The sequence below is a fragment of the Typopeltis vanoorti genome, chromosome 5 (assembly GCF_054136105.1).
Source record: "Typopeltis vanoorti isolate ZY-2024b chromosome 5, IOZ_Tvanoo_1.0, whole genome shotgun sequence".
In the NCBI taxonomy this organism is placed as follows: Eukaryota; Metazoa; Arthropoda; class Arachnida; order Uropygi; family Thelyphonidae; genus Typopeltis; species Typopeltis vanoorti.
Window position 1 is genome coordinate 84,084,012 of NC_143553.1, and position 27,870 is coordinate 84,111,881.

The 27,870-nt window shown below is 36.0% G+C and overlaps 1 protein-coding gene across 1 annotated transcript in view; it reads left to right on the forward strand.

The window, feature by feature from the left end:
* LOC150106607 (coiled-coil domain-containing protein 77-like) overlaps window positions 1–27,870 on the forward strand; it is a 183,495-nt gene that overhangs the window by 95,645 nt on the left and 59,980 nt on the right. Inside the window, exons 5-6 of the mRNA XM_090393440.1 lie at window positions 5,692–5,777; window positions 16,373–16,521. Coding sequence (XP_090249566.1) covers window positions 5,692–5,777; window positions 16,373–16,521 — 235 coding nt within the window. The remainder of the gene's footprint in view (window positions 1–5,691; window positions 5,778–16,372; window positions 16,522–27,870) is intronic.

A 27,870-nucleotide genomic window follows, 5' to 3' on the forward strand; every position in this document is an offset into this window, starting at 1 on the left:
TTCGAGAAAGGACAGAACCTACAAAAGAAGGACTGTCCTCCCTAAAGGAGGACGATTGGTCACCTTAACATTATTCCTTTTGCATATTCTACATATAGACTCATTGGCTGTCAACACCCTCCTCCTCATTTTGCCTATCATAGCGTCTAACAGATAAGCTTAGGCATTGATGGTTATTCATGACTTATTTTTCACGGTATTAACAACACCACACATTTTTTTTACAAAGATGTTTTATTAACGCTTATATTTCATTGATTTTCAACTCAGCATCATCAGAGCACAACACACTTGTACACGCAACAGTGAGTGAGTGAAACAATATATAATTGCAAAAGACAAAAGATCTAAAGTCCTATTTTTGGCACCCTCTAATGAAAAAAAAAAAAAGCTATGCAGGAGTTTTTCTTAGGATAACCGTCCCCCAAATTTTTGGCACCACACACTTTTTTTACAAAGATGTTTTATTAACGCTTATATATTAAAAAAAATTTGGGAGACGGTTATCCTAAGAAAAAGTCCTGCATAGCTGTTTTTTTTTTCCCGTTAGAGGGCGCCAAAAATAGGACTTTAGATCTTTTGTCTTTTGCAATTATATTGTTTCACTCACTCACTGTCACGTGTACAAGCGTGTTGTGCTCTGATGATGCTGAGTTGAAAATCAGCGAAATATAAGCGTTAATAAAACATCTTTGTAAAAAAAAGTGTGTGGTGTTGTTAATACCGTGAAAAATAAGTCAGGAATCTATCTTAGTGTGGTAGAAGATTTACATTCTTCACCTTCTCGCTTTCAATTTTGCCTCTTCTAACAGCTCCTTATGTCCTCCCTTATGGAATACTTCTCGCCTCTCAAATCGTTTGTACTAACCAAGACAATCGTTTCTTTCAATTTACCTTTTCAATCAGATGGTATGGCTAATATTGTAAATTTTTGCACCCAGGAAAAATGATTGTCGCATTTCGTTAAGTACTCCCCTGATCATTGAGTCTCGATACATAATTTTTCTCTTAATGTGTTTTTCTTGTTGGTTCGTTCTGTCTTTATTATTCCTTCAGATCACTTGCTTTATTTTTTCAGCCCTGCCTAACTCTTGCTGCTTTTGCAACTTTTCAATTTCATGCTTTGTCCTATGAAGGAAAACATTTAGGCATGCTATTTCTTTATTAATGTCTATTTCATTCTCTTCTATTTCTACGGCCACACGTTCGACATTAATAACATCATTTTCAATCTTACTGTTGGTATTTGTTGCATTTTCGTCACCTAACAGACACTCACTTTTGAAGCACTTAATACATACACTCTCTCTCTCCATTTTTTATTTCCTTCCACATATTCTTTAATTTTCTCAATGAATATATTTTACATGCTGCACTGAATTGTATATAAATTGGTATTTAGTATAAAGATACTAAATACTCTAAAAACACAAAAATTTACACCAATACAAAATAATACACTAATTTTCTAAATTCGTGTATTATAGTGCTATATATTATATAGCTAAATTATGGTTGATAGGAATTTGAATTTCAAAGATCATATAGGAAATATTGCAAATACAATTAAGAGGATATTTTGATGTTGAAACAAACATTGATGTATAAGGGTAAGGAAGTCTTTTGGCCTCTTTACAAGCCCCTGATATGATTACACCTGGACCACTTGCACAGATTTGGTCTCCTGGTTCTGAGAGATAAAAAAGCTGTAGAAAAGATGCAAAAAAAAAGTTATAGAGATAATGCTGGCTGAGTGGTTAGTGTATCTGTTCTCCAGTCAAAAGGCTGTGGGTTTGAATCCCCCCATGGGCATAGATGTTTGTGATTGTCTGTGAAAATACTAGTGGTGGTGGTCAGCGATAGATGGTATTAGTGTAGATGCGGTTAGTTGGTGATGGAGACAGAGTTGTAGACTCCCTGGAGGTGTTATGTAATAATAATAATAATAATATCAGAATTATGGAATGTAGATTAGGAGTACCGATTGAGTTCTGCAAACTTTTGAAATGGTGTTATGTTGCCAGCCTGGTTGGCTGAGGTGGTTAGCATATCCACTCTCCATCCAATGAGCTATAGGTTTCAATCCTCCTGTGGGCATGGATGTTTGTGATAATGTGTTTAGATAGAAGAAGAATTTCATCACCCTGGCTTATTGGATGCCTGAAGTGACTTGAAAAGTTTCATGTTTATTTTCTAGAGCAGGATTTCTAAACTATGTAAAAATAAAAAAAAATAATAAAAAAAAAAAAAAAATATATATATATATATATATATATATATACACACACATACATATATATTTTAAATCATAATTTTATTGACTAGGAACACCGAGATAAGGTAAAATAAAAACTTTAATTAAAACACAACTAGTTGCGTCGGAAAGCCGACTTCTTCAAGTATACAAATTATCACAAACTGGAAATAGCAAGATAAAACATGGACTTCTCATAAAAAGTTAGGAATAACAAGTCAAATTTGAACTGAAAAGATATAAAAAAATAGTTACAGAGATAATATTAGAATTATGGAATGTAGATTATGCATACCGATTGGGTTCAAGTCCTTGATATTATTGCACCTGGACCACTGTGCAAGGATTTGGTCTCCTGGGTTCTGAGGGATAAAAGAAACTGGTGTCTCGTGGCAGGTCTAGCATGAGGAGTTAATGAGTGGGAACTATCTCGAGAGCGCCAGAACTGAATGACTGCACTGCGTGAGTCAGGTAACCTATAACTTAAAATGCTGTTCATGCATGAGGGGTCCAGAACTATTTCTTTTGATTCTAAGATGTGCCTTTCTAGTTCGTCAGTGCATTTATGGATATTAGTAGTAAGATTCCAGTCTATCTGGTGTTGACGCTCTTCTAAAATAGAGTTGGCAGAGAAAAGAACGTGACTGGAGAGGGTGCTTACACGAGTTCTGTTGTAAGAGATATCACATCGATGCTCTTCAAGACATAGTGAGACTGACTTATCAGTTTCCCCATAATAACGGTTTGCAATTCTTTGAGGTGGATATCCGTTCTTTAGGATGGTGCTTTTGAGGTGGTTAAGTTCTATTTGAAGATCTTCTTCTTCTGAAATTAGAGATCTTGCTTGATGGGCCAGAGTGGAAATAATACCGAGTTTCTGTGGAGGGAAGTGATGAGAGGAGGCATGTTAAGTATCTATCTGTGTGAGTTGTTTTTCAAAAAATCGAAAATTTGAGACAATCAGGCATCCTAGTGATCTTTAAATCTAAAAAGACGAGGATGCCGTTTGCCTCGAGTTCCGATGTGAATTTGATGTTATGGTGGCGATTGTTCAAATGATCAAAGAAGGTTTATAAATTTTCTTGACTATATTCCCAGATGAGGAAGATATCATCCATGTATCGCAGCCACAGTTTGGGTTTTAATGTAGCGCTTGAAATGGCATTTTCTTCAAAGTCTTTGAGAAATATGTTGGCTAACACTGGAGATAACAGGCTACCTACAGTTAAGTCACTGGTTTGTTTATAGATTTTTCCTTCAACTGAGAAATAGCCTAGGTTTACACAATGCATTATTAGGGCAAAATTTTTTTTGGAGACTGTTTTTAAGTAGATTGAGGACTTCTTCTGTGGGAACATTTGTAAAGAGAGAGACAATATCAAAATTAACCATTCTGTCAGATTCTTTGAGTTGTAAATTTTTTACCTTAGATATAAAATTTTCAGAGTTTTTGATATATGAGGAGGAATTACCAGTGAGATGTTTTAAGGAAGAGGCAAGGTATTTGGACAGGTTGTAAGTAGGTGAGTCAATGCCTTCAACTCTCAGTCTTAAAGGTGTGTCTGCTTTGTGAATCTTCAGAAGACCGTACAAATTGCATAAACTCTGGCTATTTCTCATTTGAAGGAAAAATCTATAAACAAACCAGTGGCTTAGCTATAGGCAGCCCGTTATCTCCAGTGTTAGCCAACATATTTCTCGAAGACTTTGAAGAAAGTGCCATTTCAAGCGCTACATTAAAACCCAAACTGTGGCTGCGATACATGGATGATATCTTCCTCATCTGGGAATATAGTCACGAGAATTTACAAACCTTTTTTTCCCCACTCTGGCCCATCAAGCAAGATCTCTAATTTCAGAAGAAGAAGATCTTCAAATAGAACTTAACTACCTCAAAAGCACCTTCCTGAAGAACAGATACCTACCTCAAAGCATTACAAACCATCTAGACCTACATATACCAACTCGGCAAGAAGATAACTCCAATCCTATTGCACACATTCAGTTACCATACGTAAGTTCTCTATCACCAAAATTGGTGAAAATTATGAAGAAATTTAACATTGGAACTTGCTTCACTACTCTTCCAAAACTTTGTTCTTTCCTAAGTCAACCAAAACCAAAACATAACCAACTTCAGTTCCCAGGAGTTTATAAAATCATCTGCAGTTGTGGAAAACCATATTATGGGCAAACCGATAAGTCAGTCTCACTATGTCTCAAAGAGCATCAACGTGATATCTCTTACAACAGAACCCATGCAAGCGCCCTCTCCAGTCATGTTCTTTTCTTTGCCAACTCTAATTTAGAAGAGCGTCAACACCAGATAGACTGGAATCTTACTACTAATATCCATAAATGCGCTGACGAACTAGAAAGGCACATCTTAGAATCGAAAGAAATAGTTCTGGGCCCCTCACACATGAACGGCAATTTAAGTTATAGCTTACCTGACTCACAAAGTGCATTAATTCAGTTCTGGTGCTCTCAAGATAGTTCCCACTCAGTAACACCTCATTCTAGACTTTCCACACGGACGCCAGTTGAAATTTGACTGTTGTTATTCCTAACTTTTTATGAGAAGTCCATGTTTTATCTTGCTATTTTCCAGTTTGCGATAATTTGTACACCTGAAGAAGTTGGCTTTCTGATGAAACTAGTTGTGTTTTAATTAAAGTTTTTATTTTACCTTATCTTGGTGTTCCTAGTCAGTAAAATTATGATTTAAAATGTCTACAATCTAAGTAAAGTCCAATTCATGTCGAAGTGTAATATGTGCATCAAGTATGAATAGTTTAAGAGAATGTATGATAACTGATAACTGGTGTGAGTGGTGAATGGCCTCCCTCCCTTGATGAATTCTTGACTCCCTGGAGATGTCTTAAGCTGCTAATAATAATAAAAACTAGTGTGAATTATAGAGGAATTTCCCTCTTGAGTGTTACTGGTAAGATTTATGTACTTGTGAAAAGGTTAAGGAAAATTGTAGAAGAGAAGGTTTTAGAATAACAAGGGTTAGGTCCAACTGGCTGTCAGATGAACATAATTAACATTATTAATCTGGGGGGACACTGAATTAAATGTAGCCTTAGTTTGAAATTACTATAGTTTTAAAACCAGCTCCTCGCATGTTTTTATTATAAAAAAAAAAATTGTAAAAATTCATGGTGATATCAGTTTATTATGATTATAAGATAAATTCTACTTGAATTACACTGCTTTAATTTTCTCCTTATATATTTTGAATTTGAATTTTGTTTTCTACAAGCATTGCCTTTTGGAAAATGAAGAAAAAATATATTACCCCATTGCACTGGTTTACTGTATGTTAACAGTAACCCCATCCCCCCTCAGACTTGGTTTCTTATTCAAGGAATTTAGTACATTTGAAAGGCAGAATTAATGTTGTAAAACTTAGACTTTATTTTTTATATTAGTCAAAGGGACATCAAGAGAGAAGATCTCAAGACCACATTTAGATGAAAAGAAAAATAATAGACAATTGGAAACTCTCAAATTACAAGTGAGTGTCCTTTTTTTTTTTCTATGCCATGTTTACTTACCACATTCTCCTTCTCTTGCTCCCCACCTCCCATTTTTCATTTGTATTTTCCTTCCTTAACAATATTGATGGCCTCAAAGTTGATTATCATTATAACTATTACTTTCTCTCTCTCTCATATCATCTTATCTCACATTTAAGTTCTGGATAATTGTTATTCCTCGATATACTAGTGGTGGTGGTCAGCGGTAGATGGCGTTGGTGTAGTTGCAGTCAGTTGGTGGATTGAGTGGTGGAGACAGTTGTGGAGCAGGTGCCCTCTCTTGATGAGTCTTTGGACTCCCTGGAGGTGTCTAATAGTAATATTTAGTTGAGCATATTCAGAACAACTTTTATGTGCCTTAATGAAGACTCTTCCTAAGGCACATGTGGTCTTTAGATAGCACTTTTGAGGTTTCTCAAAGAGGATTAATTTTTAATTACAATGCAGCCAATTGAACTGGATAAGCACAACTTATATCCCCTCCCCTCAAAAGTAGATCTCAAAAATCAGCCAGTTATCCTTTTAATACTGCATGTGGCTAATGCACACGTGTGCATGTGCGCGCACACACACATGTATTTGGTTTGTGACAAAGTATTCTATTTGGTCAAAGTAGAACTATTATTATCATTATTGTACGAGCACCTCTCTGAAGTCCGAAGACTCATCCCTGGGAGACCAAACTATTTACACAACATCTTTCATACCTCTCCTTGAACCCATTAACAGACATCGCATCCACAGCTGACTCTGGTAACCCATTCCATTCTGACTACACTCAACTTCCGACTACACTCAACTTCCAGGGATAACCTCTTGTTCTGCTTCTTCTAGCCAAGTGCTGAATCATTTCCCTGCATCAATCCTATAAAACCTTTAAGCAACTTTTTTCCCCTTCATATACCCTCTTTTTCTCCTATCAACCAACTTCTGCAATCCACGTCTTCAATCTGTCCTCAATGGAGAACATCTCACAGACCACTAACCATCTTGGTCACTTGCCTCTGAATCTTCTCAACTGCTTTCTTATCCTTAAGAAACCCAGGAAACCAGACCTTGGCACAGTAATCCAGATGTGAACATATCAAGGCCTTATGAAGAGGAATATAGTTAGTCTGGTCTTCAATTGTCGAGTAAGCCTGTGAGCTACCTTGGCAACCTTAGCAATATGCACTCTAACCTTCAACTCTGTCTGCACCTCTTCCCCCCCTCCAAAAAAAAAATCACTAACTTCACCTGTTTCTTGGAGTATAGGTTCATCAATGTGGTAGACAGTTTGTAATCTCTTATTCTAAAATGCATAACTTTACATTTCTCTACCTTAAACTGATACCCATTATCTTTTGCCCATATTGACAGTCTATTTAAACCATCCTGCGAGTTCTCCACATTGCCTTGATTAACTGTTACTCTACTCAGTTTTGCATCATCAGCAAGCTAGTGAATATTTCCCTTCAGATTATTTCCTATATCATTTATGTACAAATTAAACAGTAGTGGCCCTAGAGAACCATTCAGTACACCACTAGTCACCTGTTTTTTTCTTAAATTCTGCTACACTTGTATCCATATAGTCAGTGTCATATCCATTCCCATTTGTTCTAATTTGCATAACAGAGTTCCATTTGGTATTCCATCAAATGTCCTTGCAAAATCCATCAGAATCATCATATAGCCATTCCTTTTATCCATCTCAGCTGTCACTCTATTATAAAAAGTAAATTACTAAGGCCTGAACAAATACATGTTGCTCCTCATAGAGTATCATATTCTTATCCAGCCATTTCTGAATTCTCTTTTCGACCATCTTTTCCAGTACTGATTTCCTGAGGTACCAATTGGTCTATAATGTACTACTGCAGTCTTAGAGAATTTTCATGTCCTCTTTCCACTTCTTTGGAATTGTATCAGAGCTGAGACTTAGTCTAGTCAGAGGCATTGCCAGTTCTCTTGCACATTCTCATAAAATGCGAGCAGATATACCATCTAATCTGACAAGCCATATTTATGATGAGATTCTGCAATATCCTAAGAACCTCCAATTCATCCACCTCTGTTCCCACATTAGTCCCTGTCATATATGCCACTGCAGTAGCCTCACATGGATGATATGCCCTTGCAAAACAGTCACTCAGTAACTCAACTATTTTATCTGCTTCAGTTACCTCACCAGCATCGACGTACATGACTCGACTAACTATCATTATTGCTAGGATGCTACATTTGTATAACTGGTGATGATATAAATATTGTGTATTGCTAAATTGGTATATAAATTTAGTTGCATAGGTGCCAAATAAATTGAATTATTTTGAGAAAAATTGTTAAATTAACTAGTCTTTACTGCCCTGTATTTCTACATACACTGCTTGGAAAGAAGTCAACAGACACCATAGTGTGAGGAACAAAAGCCATGGTGCTCACCTTAATAAGATGTAGGACCTGCTTTTGCTGCAATGACTGCAACAATACTACAGGGCATACTTTCCACAAGTATACAATAGCAATCAATGGGAATTTTGGACATTCTTCCTGTAGGCATGTAATGAAGTCTTGGATTGTTGTGGGGGAGGATGTCCCTTGACCATATCGACACTCCAGTTCGTCGCTATTGTCAAGTAGGGTTGAGATGGTGATGTTCATGTCCACAAACCATGTTGTTACAGCAGCAGCCTTTTGACACAGTGCATTGTCTCTTGCTGAAAGAGACAGTGGTCAGTTCCATAGAAATGCCACAAAGTAGGAATCATCACACTGTCCAGGATGTTCATATACCTCTCAGAGTTTAACGTTCGTGGCACCATAGAGAGACTTCTGAAACTAAACCAGGAAAAACGGAAATACTATCACACTGCCACCTCTGAATTTCATAGTTGGGATTACACAGGTTGGTAAAAGGCGTTCATTGGGCATCTGCCACACCATCCATCTGCTTGATAGAGGGATTTTGCATGATTCATTGCTCCATAATACAGCTTTCCAAGCTTCCATGTCCCACTGTACATGCTCTTTTTACCACTGATGGCAGCACTGCATGTTGGTTCTCATGATGTGGTGCTTGCATGTTGCAGTTGTGAGCCTTGGTTATGAATGCTTTTGTGCAGATTCGTATTTCAATTGATGCTTGGAACTCCTCATTCAATGCGTCGGCCAACAAATGGTGGTCTTTATATATTATTCTTCTTAGCACCCTGCAGTCATGTTCGATGATTGTGGTGGGCAGTCCACTATGGGTAGCACTTGCAGTTCACTTTCCAACTCTTCCATCTCAGTATGGTATCATTGATTGTCCACTTGGGATGGCCCAATTTTCAACAATATGCTGAACAGATAGATATAAAGACCACCATTTGTCGGCCAACAAATGGTGGTCTTTATATATTATTCTTCTTAGCACCCTGCAGTCATGTTCGGTGATTTTGGTGGGCAGTCCACTATGGGTAGCACTTGCAGTTCACTTTCCAACTCTTCCATCTCAGTATGGTATCATTGATTGTCGACTTGGGATGGCCCAATTTTCAACAATATGCTGAACAGATAGACGAGCCATATGGCATCCTATCACAACGTCTCTTTCAAACTTTGTCAGCCCTTTCACCCAGACACAGTTGCACTGACTTGAGAGCATCATATTCTTCCAATTTATACCATTTACAAACGCATGACTTGTTGCATCGTATGATGTACCTTGCCCATGGAGATGTCGTTTGACTTCTTTCCGAGCAGCACATGTCAAAAATGTAACCATACAATTGCGCATTATAATTAGGTTATTTTCCTTCTCCAACTGAATGAAATATAACTTCTCCTTAATTGCTTTTACCTGAGAAGGGAGTATGCTAATGCTACTAAAATTTTAAAAGCGGTACGCAGGTAATGAAAATCTTGGAAATACTGCTTATATCATTAGTTTTTCTGGTATAATCTAAATCTCCTATCTTCTCTATTTTTTGTGTGTTAAAAATATGTACAGTTGTAATTATTTCCACAGACAGCTGTTGCATGATGGGATGCTTCTTTTTTTTGCCCAGTTTGCTATTGAGACCTAAATCTGCAAGCTGTCTCCACCTGACCCATATTTTGAGAAAATTATTTTCTTTAAAGTGTCTTTCCCCCCATTAATTAATGCTTATATTTGCATATAGTGTAAATATTGTCTAGTTATTTTATACATAATAAGAAGAAATAAAAGTATGTTCTGAAATATACTGTCAGAAGCATCACAAACAAGAAAGAGGAGTTTTTCGCATTGGTTTGCTCAACTTGGCCAAAAATTATAGACATTAGTGAGACCTGGTTGATGGAGGAAGATATAGTTATGGAGATGGAATGTAAGGAATATTATATTTTCAGGAAGGATAGAGAGGAATAGAACTCAGGGAGGTGTATTGCTGATAATAGCAGAAGAATTATAACTAACAAGAATAGAACTTTAAGAGGAAATTGAGGTTATTAATTAAGGCTATCTGATGTGATCCTAACAGGGCAAAACATATGATTGCTTGCTGGTTTAGGTCAGGGTAACACAGGTGGATACCAAGAAAAGGAAATATCGCCAAAGAAAAAGTGGAGGGATGATGTAGAAACACTTGACATGAAATGATGGACATGGATATTGGCTAAAGACAGATTGAGGGAAGGCCTATATCCAGCAGCAGATGGAAAGAGCTAGAGAAGGAGATATGCCAAGAGTGGAAAGGAAAATGTAGAGGACATGCATTGACATGTTAGCTCAATGAGCACAGACCAAGTAATCATTATTGGGGAAGAGAGGGGAAGGCTACACGAAGAAGGAAGTGAAATTTTTACATTATTGAGTGAGGTAATTACCTAAAATGCCATCTGATGGAACTGATCTAGAGTTTGGGATTTTTGATGAGTATCTGGTGATAGCAGTCAGAGGATTTGTCCATAATTAAGATAGCACCTCCAACTAGAGAAAGTGATCATGTGGCCATGATTTGGGAAATGACTAAGCATGTGGAATTTTTATTTTAAAAAGGATGTGGAAGTAGAAAGCTGGTGATTGTGACCAACTTGGGAAACACCTTGGAACAATGTATTTTCACTTTGTTCCAAGTGTTTTCCATGTGTTTTCATTTCTTATGTCAAATGGTCATGGAAAGTTTGAGGAAAGCAGCATTAAATTGCATAATGCGAGGGGGGGGGGTAAATCAGATGGGAATTAAATGAATGAGTAGCATCATGAAGAATGAACTGCAGAAAAATAGAATGTATAAAGAATATAAAGAGAAATGTGATCTCAAATTCATGAGTAGTACAAAGCACAAGCAAGACGGGTAAGCAGCATGCTAAGGAAATAGAAATCAGGTTAGCCAAGTAGTGAAATTACAAAGAGTTCTCTCGCTGTGTAGCAAGTAAAAGGAAGAATAATTATGGAAGTATAATTTCAATGAATGCTGATGACGTGACAGAAGCAGAAGAAATGGTTGAATTAGTTGAAATACTGAGTGATCCTTTGCAAAATTATATCACTCCAGTGAAGATAATGCAGTGACTGATCTAAGATTAGAGGCAGATGAGTTGAAGGATTATGATATTAAGAAACCTGAATGTGAATACAGCCATAAGATTTGATGGTATATTAGCCTGTGTGTGTGTGTGTGTGTGCGTGTGTGTGTGTGTGTGTGTGTGTGTGTGTGTGTGTGTGTGTGTGTGTGTGTGTGTGTGTGTGTGTGTGTGTGTGTGTGTGTGTGTGTGTGTTATGAGAAAGTTTGAGACAAATGGCCTCTAACCATGTTGTTTACTTTAAATCTCTGCAATGGCAAAATCTTAAGGAAATTGAAAGAAGGCCAGATAATTCTGTTACATAAAGCAAGCTCAAAGACAGAGGTAGCAAATTATAGATAATCAGTATCTCAGGATTGGTGGTAAAGGTATCGGAAAAGTTGGTTAAAGATAGAATTCAGGCATGGTTGGATAGGAATATGATACTTTATGGGAGACAGCAAAACTTTGTAAATGGAGGTTTGGCTTAGTAATTTACTCGCTTTCATTTGATAAAATGACAGTAAAGTTGGATAAAGGGAATAGCTATACCACAGTATTGTTAGTCTTTGCAAAGGCATTTAACAGGATTGTGAACAGAACACTTATGTTTAATTGGAGAAAATGGGGCAGAGGGCATGAAGAAAAACTGATAACGTGGATAAAAGGATGTGTGATGGTGTGCAGTTAAACACCACTGTTTAACTGCACAGGTCTCATTGTACAATAATGTACAGGGTGTTCGGGATAAATTTGACAGTTTCGTAAGGAAAAAGAAAATCTTCTTTGTATCTATTAAATTTAATGAATTGACAAAAAAACATTACAGGCAGAGTTAATTACAATACTATCAACAAGATTTACTCAAAATAACCACCATTAGCATCGATCACAGCTTCAATTCTGCTTCGGAACCTCGAACAAGCTGATGCTACAGTCTCCCTGGGAAGGGCCGCAAAAACTGTTTTAATTTTATCCATTAACTGGGCTTTTGTATTACTGGAAGTGCGATTGGTGTCTTTTTCAACTGCGCCCCATACAAATAATCCATGGGGTTAAGGTCTGGGGAGTTTGGAGGCCAAACATTTGGACTGGTGAAGTCGTAGAAATTTTCAGACAACCATTTTTGACTTTTCCCAGAGGTGTGGCAAGGGGCCGAATCCTGCTGCCATACATACGGCCTACCATTGGCTACCCTTGTTATCCAGGGCTTGACTACAGTTAGCAACTCCACGAACAAAGCCCGAATTCCAATGCCAGGGTTCTTCAACACCTGTTCCTGCAGATTTGCGAGGAATTCTGCTGTACGAACGCAATCAGATCGTCTGCTAGGGATCTTTCTTCTTGCTACATCCTCGTAGTCACCATTGCAAGTCTCTAGTTCATGCCTGATTGTTTTTACTGTATTCAGGGAGCATTGGGCAGCAGTCGTAATATCCTTATTTTGATGGCGGGCACGAATCATCATGATACAAGTTATTCTCTTCCATGATTCAGGTGGGTTACAGCTATCCATCCTTTCTGACATCTTGTATATGAATGAAGAAGGGTCCAAACTTTTAAATGAAGAGAAGTGTGTGTTAATACATGTAACTTACGGAAAAATATAATTAATTATAAATATGTCAAATTTATCCCGAACACCCTGTATATGTATTTTCAATGAAATTCACTTCATTGGGTGTCAAGTTAAATGTGCTATCACCATTACATTTACCATTTATGCTCAAAAAATATCCAGATGCCTACTCATCTTAGCTCTCACTCTAATAGGAAAAGGCATGAATATGGATATGCAATAACAGCCTTCAATCTTCTGGGGAGGGCCTTTTCATTAGCTTTTGGTATGTTGCTGCAATAATCCCCCTTTCATTCTTTCAGAAGAGATTAGGAAGTTAGTCACTGATGTTAAGAAATTTGACCTGGCTTGTGGTTGGCATTCCAGTTCATTCACAGGAGCTCAGTGGCATTGATATCGATGCTCTGTGTAGGCCAATCAGTGCTTCAGTACCCATCTCATTAAACCATTTCTGCATAGACCTTATTTTGTGGATAGGGCATTGTGTTGATAAAGGAAAGGACCTTCAAACTGATTTAATAAAATTGGAAGCACGAATTGTCCAGAATATTATTATATGCCACTGCCTTAAAATTTCTCTTCACTAGAACTAGGGGGCCTTAACCATTAAAAACAATTCCAGACCATAATGTCTCATTTTACACCAAACTTCATAGTTGGCACAAATTTGGACATGTAGTACACTCCTGGTATCTACTAAACCTAGACTTGCTCTTTGAACTACTCAATGCTTGGCATTACCTTTGCTTGCTGATGTTAGGCTTGTGTTCAGCCATGGAAACCTGTGTTCTTCGTGCAGGCCAATCAAGTGCTTCAATACCCATTTCATTAAATTATTTCTGCATAGACCTTGCTTTGTGGATAGGGCATTATGTTGATAAAGGAAAGGACCTTCACCAAACTGATTTAACAAAATATTGGAAGCACGGAATTGTCCAGAATATTATTATATGCCACAGCCTTAAAATTTCTCTTCACTAGAATTAGGGGGCCTAGCCTGTTTGTGATGCTGGTGTTGCTCGTAGAAGCTTTTCATGATTTAGAGAGTATTTCAACAAAGGACAAATGATTTTTTTCATTCCACGTGCTTCAGCACTCAATCTGTGATTTTATGTGGCCTATCAGGTTGTGATTATGCTGTTGTTGAGTTTTAATGCCAGTGTTTTAATAAAGTTATAAAAAGAAAGAAAAAATTCTGTATGTAGTTTTTTTCCTTCATTACGACATCCATGAGTTAGAGCACAGTAATTTCATTCACCCACATTTTTTACAATGCCACTAAAATATACTACTGAAACAGATTACTCTCTCTGATGAAGATATGCTCATCCAGAGATAGATTAAGCAAGATGTAGCTACAAGGTAACTGCGACTCGGAGCTGACAGCTCAGAAACATTTGAATTATAAAAAATGTGCTGATAAATTTTCCTTGCATGCTGGACAGGATATGAATTTGGATCTTTTCAAATGAAGAGCCTATATTGTTGCAATTGCATAGTTGCATTAATTAAATAGTATCTGTATTTTTATGGTATTCTAAAACTATATATTCATGATGGTACATGCATCTTTCTATATTATATTTCATTGTAGTGGTGATGATGATGACTCTCAGAGGGATGGTACTGAATGTATCCCAACCTTGTTAAGCCTCACTTAAAGCATTGCCATTAAGGACTATTAAAGTTTTGCTTATGAAAAAGACGTCTTTCAAACATGAATTAACACGGTATTCAGAGTTTGTGCATCTTGTCTTTTAAGTAAGTGCAGTATCGAGACAACTCATGTTAAAGTTGTATTCTTCTAAGTTCTCAATATTTCAGAAATGTTTTTTTGTTTCAAAATGGAAAACCTTGTTTGCCTACTAGGTTATAACATTAGGTATTATTTTTTTCTTTTAGCAATTCTTGTTTTTATTAATACTTTAATTTAGTGTAAACAAATGTGCAGATTGTCTTAGGTGGTTGATGATTTTCATCTCCTGTGATAAGGCATTTCCTTTTTCATTCTAGGATCTATGTCAAAACTATTCTTGGAATTGCTCATCTATCCATTTGTGGTATATGGCTTATCCATTTCCATCTGCATGTTTTTTTATTTCACTAGCAATTCTTTTTTGCTTTATCTGTTTAAATAACTCAATCTTGTATATTGTGGACTGTTTGAGTAAAATATTAAAAATATTTTACTCATTCTCATATAGACTCAGTCTGATATAGAGCTTCTGATATGAAATTGGGATTTGAACTTTCAAATGCCTCTGCAGCTTCTAGTTTTAAGCATTGTCTAAGTGACTCAAAAAAATATCATTCATGCTACATATATGATCTGTGGATCCAAACTATCAGCAATAATGCAAATGCAAAAACTAGTTTTTACTTGCCATAGTATTTGTAATAACTGTTTTATTAACCACAGCAAATTTGCTTGCATTGGCTATTTTGATTTGCTGTTTATCTAATTATCATATTTATACTGGAAGCATGAATCAAATCAGATTAAAATATGCAGCTTACTGTTTATATTATTAGGTTTGCATCTGTATCACACCTATTATTTACTTTGTCATTCAGAAATCTGCATTTTTATCTTTCATTTGAAGGGTTATTTCTTCTAATCTACTCTTCTGTCATGAAATGCTGTTCCTTAATTTTGAGTTGTACTTTTAAATCTCCTTAAAATCTTTGATTCTCTCTCTCTCTCCACATACATTTCTTTGTTCTTGCTTCTAATCTGATAATTGGATTACATTGTGAATCCGATGATCTTAATTGGAGTCTTAGTAACAAGTGCTCACTCCATACTGATAAATAGACTAACAGACAAGCAATATCATTTTTAAATTGGGATTTTTTTTTTTTTAAACCTTGGATTAACTTATCTCTTGACTTCTGTACTTGCTGAATACCAATACACTTATTGCATAATTCATATAAAGTTACAATATATATTCAGGAGATTATCTTAATGTTTTACATTACTTAACGTCAGACAATTGTCTGTTTAAAAGTCTGAATGAAAATACTTCAATCACATTTATCTCCCTCAGAAAGTGCAAACAAACTTTTGTTTGAAATAAAGCTTCAGACTCCTCCCTCCCTCCCTCTCTCTCACTCACACACACACATTACTTGAGACTGGGTTTTACCATATCAATTTGTTCTGCTATGTGCTAAAATGATTGACCATTTTGCAGAATGATGTGCTTTCGAGAAAATATAACTATCCTGACACCTGTTTTAAAGATTTTTGCCTTCTTTGTGGAAGCTAGGGATCTTCAGTAACATAGCATTGTTTGCTAGTCAAGTTTCAGAGTATGAGAGATGCCAAGTAATTATCAAAATGACAGATAGGTTGTAGCCTAATAGGGCAGCAATGAAGATTAACCTTAGTACATCATATCATGATTTGATATAATTATTTTCAGCTTTAAAACACTAGTTTTTTTTTTTCCTCTCTGTTACTATTTTTTGCCTCTTTGATAGGTAACATCGCTTCAGGCACAGTTAGAGGAACAAACTCAGCTATCCAGAGATCATATGCATGCTCTAACTGAAGACTGCCGTGTAACTAGACAAGAGGCAGAAGCCCAACGAAAAAAAGATGGGGAGAGAATTAGAGTGCTTTCAGATAAGTGAGTTGAATTATATTTCATTCTATAAATTAAAGATGCCAAGAAATTATATTCTTGGTTTCATTCTTTATCCAAGTGTATTAAAACAAAGTTTATGCACGAAGTAACTTTACGACTTAGCTACTCCAATAAGGTGTGACACCTTTTGACGTACTTGTATATGTGAAATATATGACTACTTCATTACTTCAACCTTAGTATCTCTTCTGGGACTGGCTTCCACCAGTGATACTCGATAAAGGTTGAAACCAGTCTGGGTAGTAACCCTTCCCATAATGCATTATACATGTCCTTAAGGATATGGGCCTTGCATTATGGGATACTAAGGCAATTGATGTGAATTTGTTAGCCTCTGTATACAAATAGCCCAGTTGTGATGTTATTTCACATGCAAACTTTCTTTGCTTACACTTGGATAAAGGATTAAACCAAGAATATAATTTCTTGACATCTTTAATGCATAATATAACCAAGTGAAAAAACTTTCAACATTAATGTTTCATTCATTTATAAATTCTTATTGTAGCAAACACTTATAGTTTGCTTATTCACTATAACACATTGTCAATCCCAGCTAAAGCTCCATAACATCTGTATAGCAAACCTTCCACTATAGCAAATTATTCTTTTGATCACTGTAATGAGAGATCATTGTGATTCTTTAAAAAAATATATATATGATTTTTGTTATGAATCTTCACACATACAGTATCAATGTATGTGATAATTATTTCTTTTATACACACACGTTCATAGAAACCGCATCACCTGCTGTAACCATGTTTTTTTGGTAATTAAATTTGAATGCCTATTTGAAAAGGGATAATAACAATAATTGTTGCAAATAATGAATAAGATAATATAACATTTTTATTTTTGATTAATATTGGCTCTTTTTAGTACAAGATGTGACAATTAGGAAATGACAGCAAACTTGACAAATTTTCACATATTTCAAAATGGAGTGGACACTGATATTTTCACTTACACTTAGAACAAATACTGGTATCAAAATTTAGTTAAACTACACAGTTTTACTAAACATTCAAAGCTAAAAATTCACTTTTTGCTGTTTAGTACTTTGTGGGCTTGCCTTTATTGCAGCTTGGATCAGCAGAGCATTGACAAAATCATTTCCTAATGGATGCAACTGTGAAATCTTGGTTCCATATCCTTATAATGGCTTCTTGGCACTCCCAAAGTGTTTTTAGGTTCTTGAGTATTTCAGTCTCCATTGGTACCACAAATTCTCAGTGGAGTTGAGATCTGGGCTATTTCCTGGAAATAGCCCAGGAAACAATCCTTTCCAGGAAACAATCCTTTATCCAAGTGACAAACAAGCAAACAATGAATCGAGTGTTCATTGAGCCAGTTGTTAACCTGCTACAAAAAGTAAAGCTTTATTTAAGTGCTGAGCTCTATTTGTATGGTGCATTTTAGAGTTATAATAGCATTACTTACATTTTTGCCCTAGAACAAAGGACAGAGTCATCTTGAAAGATGCAATTCATCGTTATGGTAAAGTGGCCTCTGATAGTAGGCAGCATTCCTTCTAAAATTTTCTGGACCCTTGTGCAATCGCTAAACCGTTTGTGAAATGCAATCAATTAACACCATGATACAACATTCAGCCCAAGATCATCTGATTGGCTTATAATTTAACTATTGATTCCAGACAATCAGGGTTGAATTTTTCCCTTGATCTTCTTGTCAGAAAAAAATTACTATTTTTCACTTATCAGTGATCCATTTGGCATGCTCTTTGTGCCAATTTAACAAGGTCTTCATTTTAGTGTGCCTGGCTATCAGTCTCTGTCGAATGAGTCTTCTTGTGTCAGTTATAGAATTTGCCATAAGTCCCATTTCAGTTCTGTGAATGACTTCATAGGTCTTCTCTATTCAAAGCTTGCTGGAAGTTTTTCCACTTGGTTATATATAAACTAAAGATACTAAGAAGTTATATACTTGGTTTAATCCTTTATGCAAGTGACAAACAAGCAAACAATGTTTGCACCTGAAATATAATCAAGACTGGGGCAACTCGTACATGGAAGCTAATGATGTCACATCACTTGTCTTAGTATCCCATAATGCAAAGCACATATCCTTACAGGTATGTATAATGCTATCTGTGTGTGTGTGTAGATTTTCTAAAGATTGAGATTTTAATAGAATCAGATGTCTTAGTAAGTCTTACGTCCAGGAAGGGAAGAGATCCATTTTCTTCAACCTCCACTGTTAATTTGATATCTTGGTGGAAGTTGTTTAAATGATTTAGAAAAGACTAAAGTTATCGGTGCCATGTTCCCAGATAAGAAATATGCCATCTTCAAATCTGAGCCAAATTTTTGGTTTAAGAGTAGCTGAGGAGATTGACTTTTGTTCGGAATCTTCAAAAAATATGTTAGCTAATATAGGAGACAGGGGAAGCATCCCATTGCCAATCCCTTATTTTGTTTGTTCGCAATGTGATAGCAAGGAAAACATCTTTTTTGAAATCTTGTTCTTTAAAATTTCAAGAACCTCTTGAGTTGGAATGTTTCTAAAGAGAGCCACCACGTCAAAGCTCACCATGATATCTGAAGGCTGAAGTTTTAAATTTTTGATTTTCGAGACGAAATCTGTTGCATTTTTTTATATATGAAGAAGAATTTCCTGTAAAACCTTTTAAAGATGAAGCCAGAAACTTAGATAAGCTGTAGGTAGGCGAGTCAATACTATCTACAATTGGTCTCAGTGTGCAGTTTTCCTTGTGTATCTTTGGGAGACCATATAACCTTGGGATGAGTGGATGTAAAGACCGAGTGGCAGTGCGCATGTTTCGTGGAAGTTCTGTGGCTTTTTGTAAGAAGTTGTCTGTTTTGTTATGTATCTCCCTCATTGGATCTCTCTCAACATGCACCTTGCTGCTCGGTCTGTGCTTCTACTCATCCCAAGGTTATATGATCTCCAAAAGATACACAAGGAAAACTGCACACTGAGACCAATTGTAGATAGTATTGACTCGTCTACCTACAGCTTATCTAAGTTTCTGGCTTCATCTTTAAAAGGCTTTACAGGAAATTCTTCTTCATATATAAAAACTCAACAGATTTCGTCTCGAAAATCAAAATTTAAAACTCCAGCCTTCAGATATCATGGTGAGCTTTGATGTAGTGGCTCTCTTTACAAACGTTCCAACTCAAGAGGTTCTCGATATTTTAAAGAACAAGATTTCAAAAAAGATGTTTTCCTTGCTATCACATTGCATTCACTCCGGCTACTTTCAATACGAGAAAAAAGTTTACAAACAAAATAAGGGATTGGCAATGGGAAGCCCCCTGTCTCCTATATTAGCTAACATCTTTTTTGAAGATTTCGAACAAAAGGCAATCTCCTCAGCTACTCTTAAACCAAAAATTTGGCTAAGATTTGTAGATGACATATTTCTTATCTGGGAACATGGCACCGATAACCTTAAGTCTTTTCTAAATCATTTAAACAACTTCAACCAAGATATCAAATTAACAATGGAGGTTGAAGAAAATGGATCTCTTCCCTTCCTGGACATAAGACTTACTAAGACATCTGATTCTATTAAAATTTCAGTCTTTTGAAAATCTACATACACATAGATAGATATAGTTTGCCCACCGTTTGTAGATCTCTCCTTGGCATTTTGCCAAGAATAGTCGATTCATGCTGAAGGGAAGGAAGAAATGAAGGATGTACGAATTGGTCGCCAACATGCGAAATCATGTGCTTTCTTGTGTGTCATAAGTTTAGTTTAATCCTTTATCACCGGTGTCGCCTGGTGTTGCACTACCTTACCCCAGTCCTGAAGATACTTTCAGGCGCAAACTTTGTTTGCTCACACTTGGATAAAGGATTAAACTAAATTTATTATAGTCTAACCAAGTGAAAAATAAACTCTCAACATCTTTTTCTGAATCCGGAGTAATTTAATAATAGGTTGCACACCCTTTGGCAACTCCTATTGCTTCTGCCTTTGTATCTCCACTCCTGAGCCTGGCTACCACTGACGAAACCTCAATAAAGGTCAAAACCAGTATGGGTAGTGGCCCTTGCCTTAATGCATAGCATTACACATATCCACAAGGAGATGTGCTTTGCATTATGGGAGATACTGAGATAGGAGTAATGAGAGCTTTCTTCACCTTTGCAATGTGTTGCCTGGTGTTGCACTACCTTACCCCAGTCCTGAAGATACTTTCAGGCACAAACTTTGTTTGCTCACACTTGGATAAAGGATTAAACTAAACTTATTATAGTCTAACCAAGTGAAAAATAAACTCTCAATTCTTGTCTGTCGCTGTACTAGTACTAGCTTGATTTTTGTTTTTATTATTAATTTGTATGATGGATCTAGTACAGTCCACAAGTTCTGTTGTTAAACGTTTCAGTAGCTCTTGCAAAAGAATAATGAATAATGTGCTGAAATTCTGCGAAAAAAGAATCGTCTCATTGTTCCCCTTTCTCAAGTCATAAAACATGCAAGTGCAATTGCAGGGGTATCGGGGTTGACTGTTAAAAGAATTCGTAGGGATTCAAAAGGTGAAGGTAAGCCAAAATTTAAATCTCCTAAAAAAAAACCATCGAAACCGTAACTTTGAATGATTTTGATGTAGACGTTATAAGAAGAACTATTCACGAATTTTACGTGGTCGAGAAAAGAATGCCAACTGTTCTGAAATTGATTCCTGTGCTTAAAGAAAAAATTAATTTTCCTTGGAAAAGAGAAACTTTAAGGAAAATACTTCATGAAATCAGATTTTGTTTTAAAAAGTCCCAGAATAAAAGGAAACTTATCATGGAGCGAAGTGACATTGTTTTATCTAGAATGCAGTATTTGAGAGCAATAAGACGTTTCAGGGAGGAGAAAAGACCGATTATGTATCTAGATGAAACTTGGATTGATAGTAATTTAACTTATGGAAAATGTTGGCAGTCTAAAGAAGAATGTGGAGTGCTACAAACCGGAAATGCCTCGTGGCGCATAATAATTTTGTGTGCGGGTGGAGAAATGGGTTTTTTTACCAATTTCAAACTTACTATACAAAGCCAATCACCATAGGCAAATGAATTCTATCATCTTTGAAAAGTGGGCAGAAGAAAAACTGATTCCAAACCTTCCTAAAAATGCTGTTGTTATAATTGATAATGCTTCATATCACTCTATTCGATTAAACAAAGTTCCAAATTGTTCTAATAAGAAGCAAGTTCTTATGGATTGGCTCTCTGCAAATAACATTTCTCATTCCCCAGATATGTGAAAAATTGAATTGCTTAATTTGGTCAAAAGAAACTCGCCCACAACTAAACTATTTAAATTCAACATGATGCTCAAAGAGCATGGATTTCTAGCTTTGAGGCTACCACCATATCATTGCGATATTAATGCTATTGAGTATGTTTGGGCAAAAGTGATAAGTTTCATTCGCCATCGCAATGTAACTGGAGATATTGACACGTCGAAACTTTTTAAGCTTTCAGAACAGGCGATTGAAAGTATTACAGTTCAAAACTGGGGAAAATATTGCTTTCATGTCACCTCATTGGAAAATATGTATTGGGACAGAGACGGAATCATCGAAGAATTATACAAACCTTTGGTGATCAGTTTAAGTGAAAGTGATGGCGATTCGGACACCGATTCAGATGACTATGAAGATTAAAAGGATTTGATAATGGTATTTTTTTACAACCTTTTTTTGCATGGGTTTGTTAAAAGAGTCACAACAAGTCCTAAATAATTAATTGGTTTAGGACATTAAAGTGTCTCATTTCTCTCAACTGTAAGTTTAGAATATCTAAGTTCTTTTGAAAAAATTTCTGTTTTTCTGTATAATTATTTTTATTTTATAGAAAACTTTCTTAAAAATAAACTTAGTTAAATTTTTGTTTTATGCTATATCTTTTTTAATTTTGTTAATACTCTACGTACATTTTTCCAACTGTTATACAAGCAAAATAGTTACACTTTAAAAACTACAATGTTCGTAAAAGAAAAGCTAAATTTTCCGACCTGTAATAATAAACAAACACATCCCAGAAGACAGATTGATTACCCTATTATCGGAATGGATTCTCCTTTTTCTGACATGCGCAGAAGTGTCAAGGGACCTCTAATCGGTGGGCAAACTATACCTGCATGCGTCCTCACATCACTATCCTTCACAGAAAGTGGGTATCATCTCAACCGTAGCACATCGTGCCAAATATATACTGTCAGATGATGAAGAGCTAAAAAATGAACTACAACATCAACAAAGAACCTTCACAAGTAATGGCTAATAGATGCTAATTAATAGTTGTTTTGATGCGGTGGTATAGATGCTTTAAAAGGTTTTGCAGGAAATTCTTCTTCATATATAAAAACTCAACAGATTTCATCTCAAAAATCAAAAATTTAAAACTCCAGCCTTTTAATTATTAATTAGCTAATCTATTAGTCGAAAACTATTAATAAGTATCTATACCACCGCCATCAAAACAACTCAGAAACACAAGACAACCCCAAAGGTTATATCTCCTTACCATACATCAGCCTGCTCTCCACAAAACTAAAAGAATTTTACAAACATTCAATATAGAAATCTGTTTCTCTACTCTTCCTAAACTAAGATCGATTTTAAGCAAATACAAACAAGCTCACAACCATATACAATTCCCAGGAGTGTACAAAGTAATGTGTGACTGCGGGAAGCAATACTATGGCCAAACTGAAAAATCCATCCCCTACGTCTGGAAGAACACCAGAGGGACATTGCCTACAAAAGAACTAGAGCAAGTGCCCTGTCAAGCCATGTACTGTTTTCAGTAAACACAAATGATGAAGGCCGTCAACATGAGATAAACTGAACAACAACTTCAAACCTTCATACATGCAATGACGAGGTGGAGCGCCGCACAGTCGAGTCTAAGGAAATTGTTATGGAACCTCATCACATAAATAATAACCTTAGCTATAATCTACCGGACTCTTTCAGCTCTGCTATCCGATATTGGCACACTCATGAAATCATACGCACGCAGCTGCCTCAAAATAGAACTTCAACGTGGACTGTAGCTACAGTTCAAAGTAAACTGAATTTTATAATAGTCGTTTTTATAGTGATATGATGTTTCTTATAGTGTTTATTTGCTTTCTATGTTCCTACACCTGAAGAAGTAGGACAATCTGATGAAACATGTTGCGTTTTGAATAAATTTAATTGTTATTCTAGTCTTGGTTATAGTCAGTATATATAAATATGAACATATCCCAATTCTGAGTTAATACTACAAATTGTTATATATACTGTATATATATGAGGGGGTGGAGTCTGGAAAGCTTCAATAAACACCTAGAACAAAATTGATGCTAAAAGATATAACCACAAGAAAGAACGAAAGAACATATGAGGATATAAGAATATAAGTTACCTTCATAACTCTGCTACTAGTATGTTCTTTCTTGTGGTTATATCAGTTGCTTTAATATCATTTTTGTCTATTTGTTTACCATAACTTTCCAGATTTCTCCCCCCTCCCTTATATATATATTGATTTCATGTGTAGTGTACTGTAACCATTCTAGCACATGGCACATTTCTCACTTATGAAATCTGTTGCTATTCTGCATTTTTTGAATTGTTAATTACACTGAAGATGATCTGCACATTTCAGATCGAAATATTTGGTTATGGAGATTAATAATAAACATTATTGTGTTTTTTATGTGTTCGTATTGTCTTATTTTACTTCCCTTTACATTTTTCTCTTCCAGAATCAAAGAATACAGATTTATTTTTGTCAAGTGTATTTCTTAGTGATCTCTCTCTCTCTCTGTGTCACTGTTCAATAGCATCATGTAAATTTATAAGAATACAATTTTAATGGGTTAATATATATATAATTATTTAACAATAACATTATGAAAATAGCAATTGTACCAGTCATCTGTGGTTTGTATTATTCTATATATGCTTACTGTTACACTTGTTCAGCTTCATTCCCACTGAAGTAGGGTTGGTACAGTGGATCACCACTCAGTTCTGTCCAAGGCCATTTTCTCCTCTAGTCTGAGGTCTTGGAGGTCCTCTCAAGCTGTCCAGCCATCATTGTTTAGGTCTCCCCCCCCTTACTTCTTTTGCCTGGTGGCATCTCCTGCACTCTCCTTCCCATAATAAGAATGACAACATTGGTTTCTGTTACTAATGTCACCAAATATCAATTATAATGATGAGCAAAGTAACTAATTGTTTTAGCAGTTTTGCATTAATGATAGTGTGAAGTTAACATTCATTAATGATATGTGAAGTGCCATCCTTATAATAAATGAGAAAAATTGCTCACTGTTGTATGTAGGCTCTGACAGAGTAATATCATCTTGAAATATCACCCTTAGGAATTATCCCTAAATTGCTACACTTTTTTAGGGATACATCTGAATTTTATCTCTCCTCCTCCTCCTCTCTATCACAACGCTCACATTTTTTAAAGGAAAACTTTATGCATTGTAACATCTACACTATCATACTTCTGAAATCATAGGATAAATCAAAATTGAAGTCTGGTTATTGAAAAATTCAAACTTTTCCTTAGAAGCAACTTTCATTTGATTGTGTTGTTAGTTATATTATTCTAGTTAATATTTATAAAAGTTAATATCTAGTTATACCTTCCTACACCTTTCCCTCCATGTGAGGCATTTATTTATAATGTATGGAATTTTCCAGTTATAGTACTGATCCTTTCCCGTTTATCTTTTTTACCTAATTTTTGTCTTTTTACTTCTTTTGTGTGTATTTCACTTTACTGTTTTCCAGATAACCACCACAACTATATTAATGTCCTACCACCATATTTGTTTCACTACAATCCATGGATTATGTGGAAAAATAGTGAAGGAATCCTAGTGGTGTGCATGTATTTCTTTGGCAAGATAAATACTTTAAATGCCATGAACAGGATCAGTTACCTAGCCAGCTTGCCTATAGTGGTAGACAAGGTGCAAGGTGCTAGTGGCTCATAATTCATTCAGCAGGCCACATCCAATAGAGATAATGCCATCTTTCTTTATCCAGGTGGGTTAAGAAGGATGGCATTTCTCCAAAATTGGTTAAAGAACGTCACATAGGAGATATTCTCATTGAAACATGTCATGAACATGCTCTTCCATATCTTGCAACAGTTTGGAGGATATGCCAAATATGCATATAATCTCTGAGATGGATCTTTTTGATATCTAATGGAAAAATAATTATTAACTTAAATTTAGTCTATACTATATGCCTATTAGCACCAGCAACTATTTACATTATCACTCTTCTAACCAATAAACAGTAGTCTATAACCAGTATTTTCAAGCATATAAATATTTCTTCTCAAAAGAGGAGACAAAAAAATAACACATGCTTAGAGAGGAGTGATAGTGGCCAGTTCTGTGAAGCGTTGTCCATAAATATACGCACGTAAAAGACATGAGGCAAAAATAAAACATCTGTGTGTAAGAGAGAGGGGAATCATCATTTAACCACTCAGCTGACCATGATAGATGAAATATATCAGCCATCTCAAACTTCAATAGTATATCAGTGGTATTTTAATTTCAGTGATACTTGACATCCAAATTTGACATGTCAGAAAAGTACATTATGTCCATAGGGTGGAATAGATTATTCTCTTCTGATTAGCATCAAACATTTCCAGAAAGATTTCTGGAAATCTTTTTGGAAATGTTGGTACACCACACCAAATGTGAGAACAGTATTCTAAGGTTGGATAAATTGAGGATTTATATGGCATTAAGAGTTTATAGGTGAATGATATGTCTTGAATGGAGGAGTTGGACATGAAAATTTATGAAACCCTTGGTGGCTATGGATGTGGTGCTTGTGCCAAGAAAGGCTACAGATGTAAGTCAGACCAAGAAAAAAAATCTGATCTTGACTAGAAATCTGAGTATTATCATAGCTAAATGGAAATGAAGTAAGATTTCTTTTGCGAGAAATAAGACAGGACTGCGTTTGGTAGTATTGAAGTTTACTAAGTTTTCATTCCACTGAAGAACAGCAAGGAGATCAGTGGTCATTTCACTTGTTATAGAATATCCTGAAGTTGAATCCATGATCATTACAAGAGAAATGGAGCATATTGTCATTGGCAAACCTCTGGATAGGATTTGAATTTATTATTACGTGACACCTTCAGGAAGTCCAAAGACTCATCAAGGGAGGGCACCTACTCTACAACTCTGTTTCCACCACTCAATCCACCAACTACAACCAACCGGAACTACACCAATGTCATCTGCTGCCCATCTACTAGTATTTTCGCAGACAATCGCAAACATCATGCCCACAGCAGGATTTGAACCTGCAGCCTTTTGGCTGGAGAGCGGATATGCTAACCACTCAGCCAATCAGGCTGAGACACTATAGCATTAGTGGGAAAATCTGAAGAGATGAAACCATCCATCACAATGGCAGAGAACAACCAGGAAGGAAACTCATGACCAATTTGTAAAAGAAAGCAGGCCATAAGATAGTAACTTCATAAGCATGTTCATGTGAGTCTCTCCAGATCTTTTCATGGCTTGTGTCCAAATGTAGGCAAGAATATCTAGAAGATCTGCTTTCAAGAGTAGCTGAAGCTATACTGATAATCACTAATTAATTGGTAAACTTCCAGGTAATGAAAGAGATGGCTGTTTGGATCAGGAGAGTCAAAACAGTAATTAGACCATGAAAAGGAGAAGTAGAAATCATACATGTCATCCTGTTTGGTAACTTTGTAATGCCAATGAACACAAGGCTGACAGAAAGACTCTTTTCCATTATCGTGTTTACTCTTATGTATGCCACAGTAGATGCTTGCTATAGCGACCATGGGAATAGGTTGTTAAAGTGAATTTTATTTATAACTTCATTGTGCTCATGGAGCTTAAGCTGAGCTTTTCACAAGTTTGTATAAGAATGTTTGCTGTAGTAAGAGTCGGTGGTATTTAGTGGCTAGCCTAGAAATGCTTCACTACCGTATCCTTGAATGGAGCATTATCAATGACCTAGTTGATAATGCACCCTTCTGGCCTGCGCTTTATACCGTTCATGTGCCTGCCGGTCACCTTTCTCTTTAAATTCCTTCCATAGTTGTTTCTTTTTTTGCAGCTCAAGCTTAATGGTGTTATTCATCATTTAACCCCTACTTGATTTATTATTCGGACTCTAGGTATACAGTCAGCCATTACTTCATGCAAGCACTTCTTAACTACCTCCCATGCACTATCAACTTCTAGTCCTTGCAGTTGTACATGCCATGGCACTGAACCAATCAAACTCCTAAGCTTGTCATACTTTCCAGCCCGAT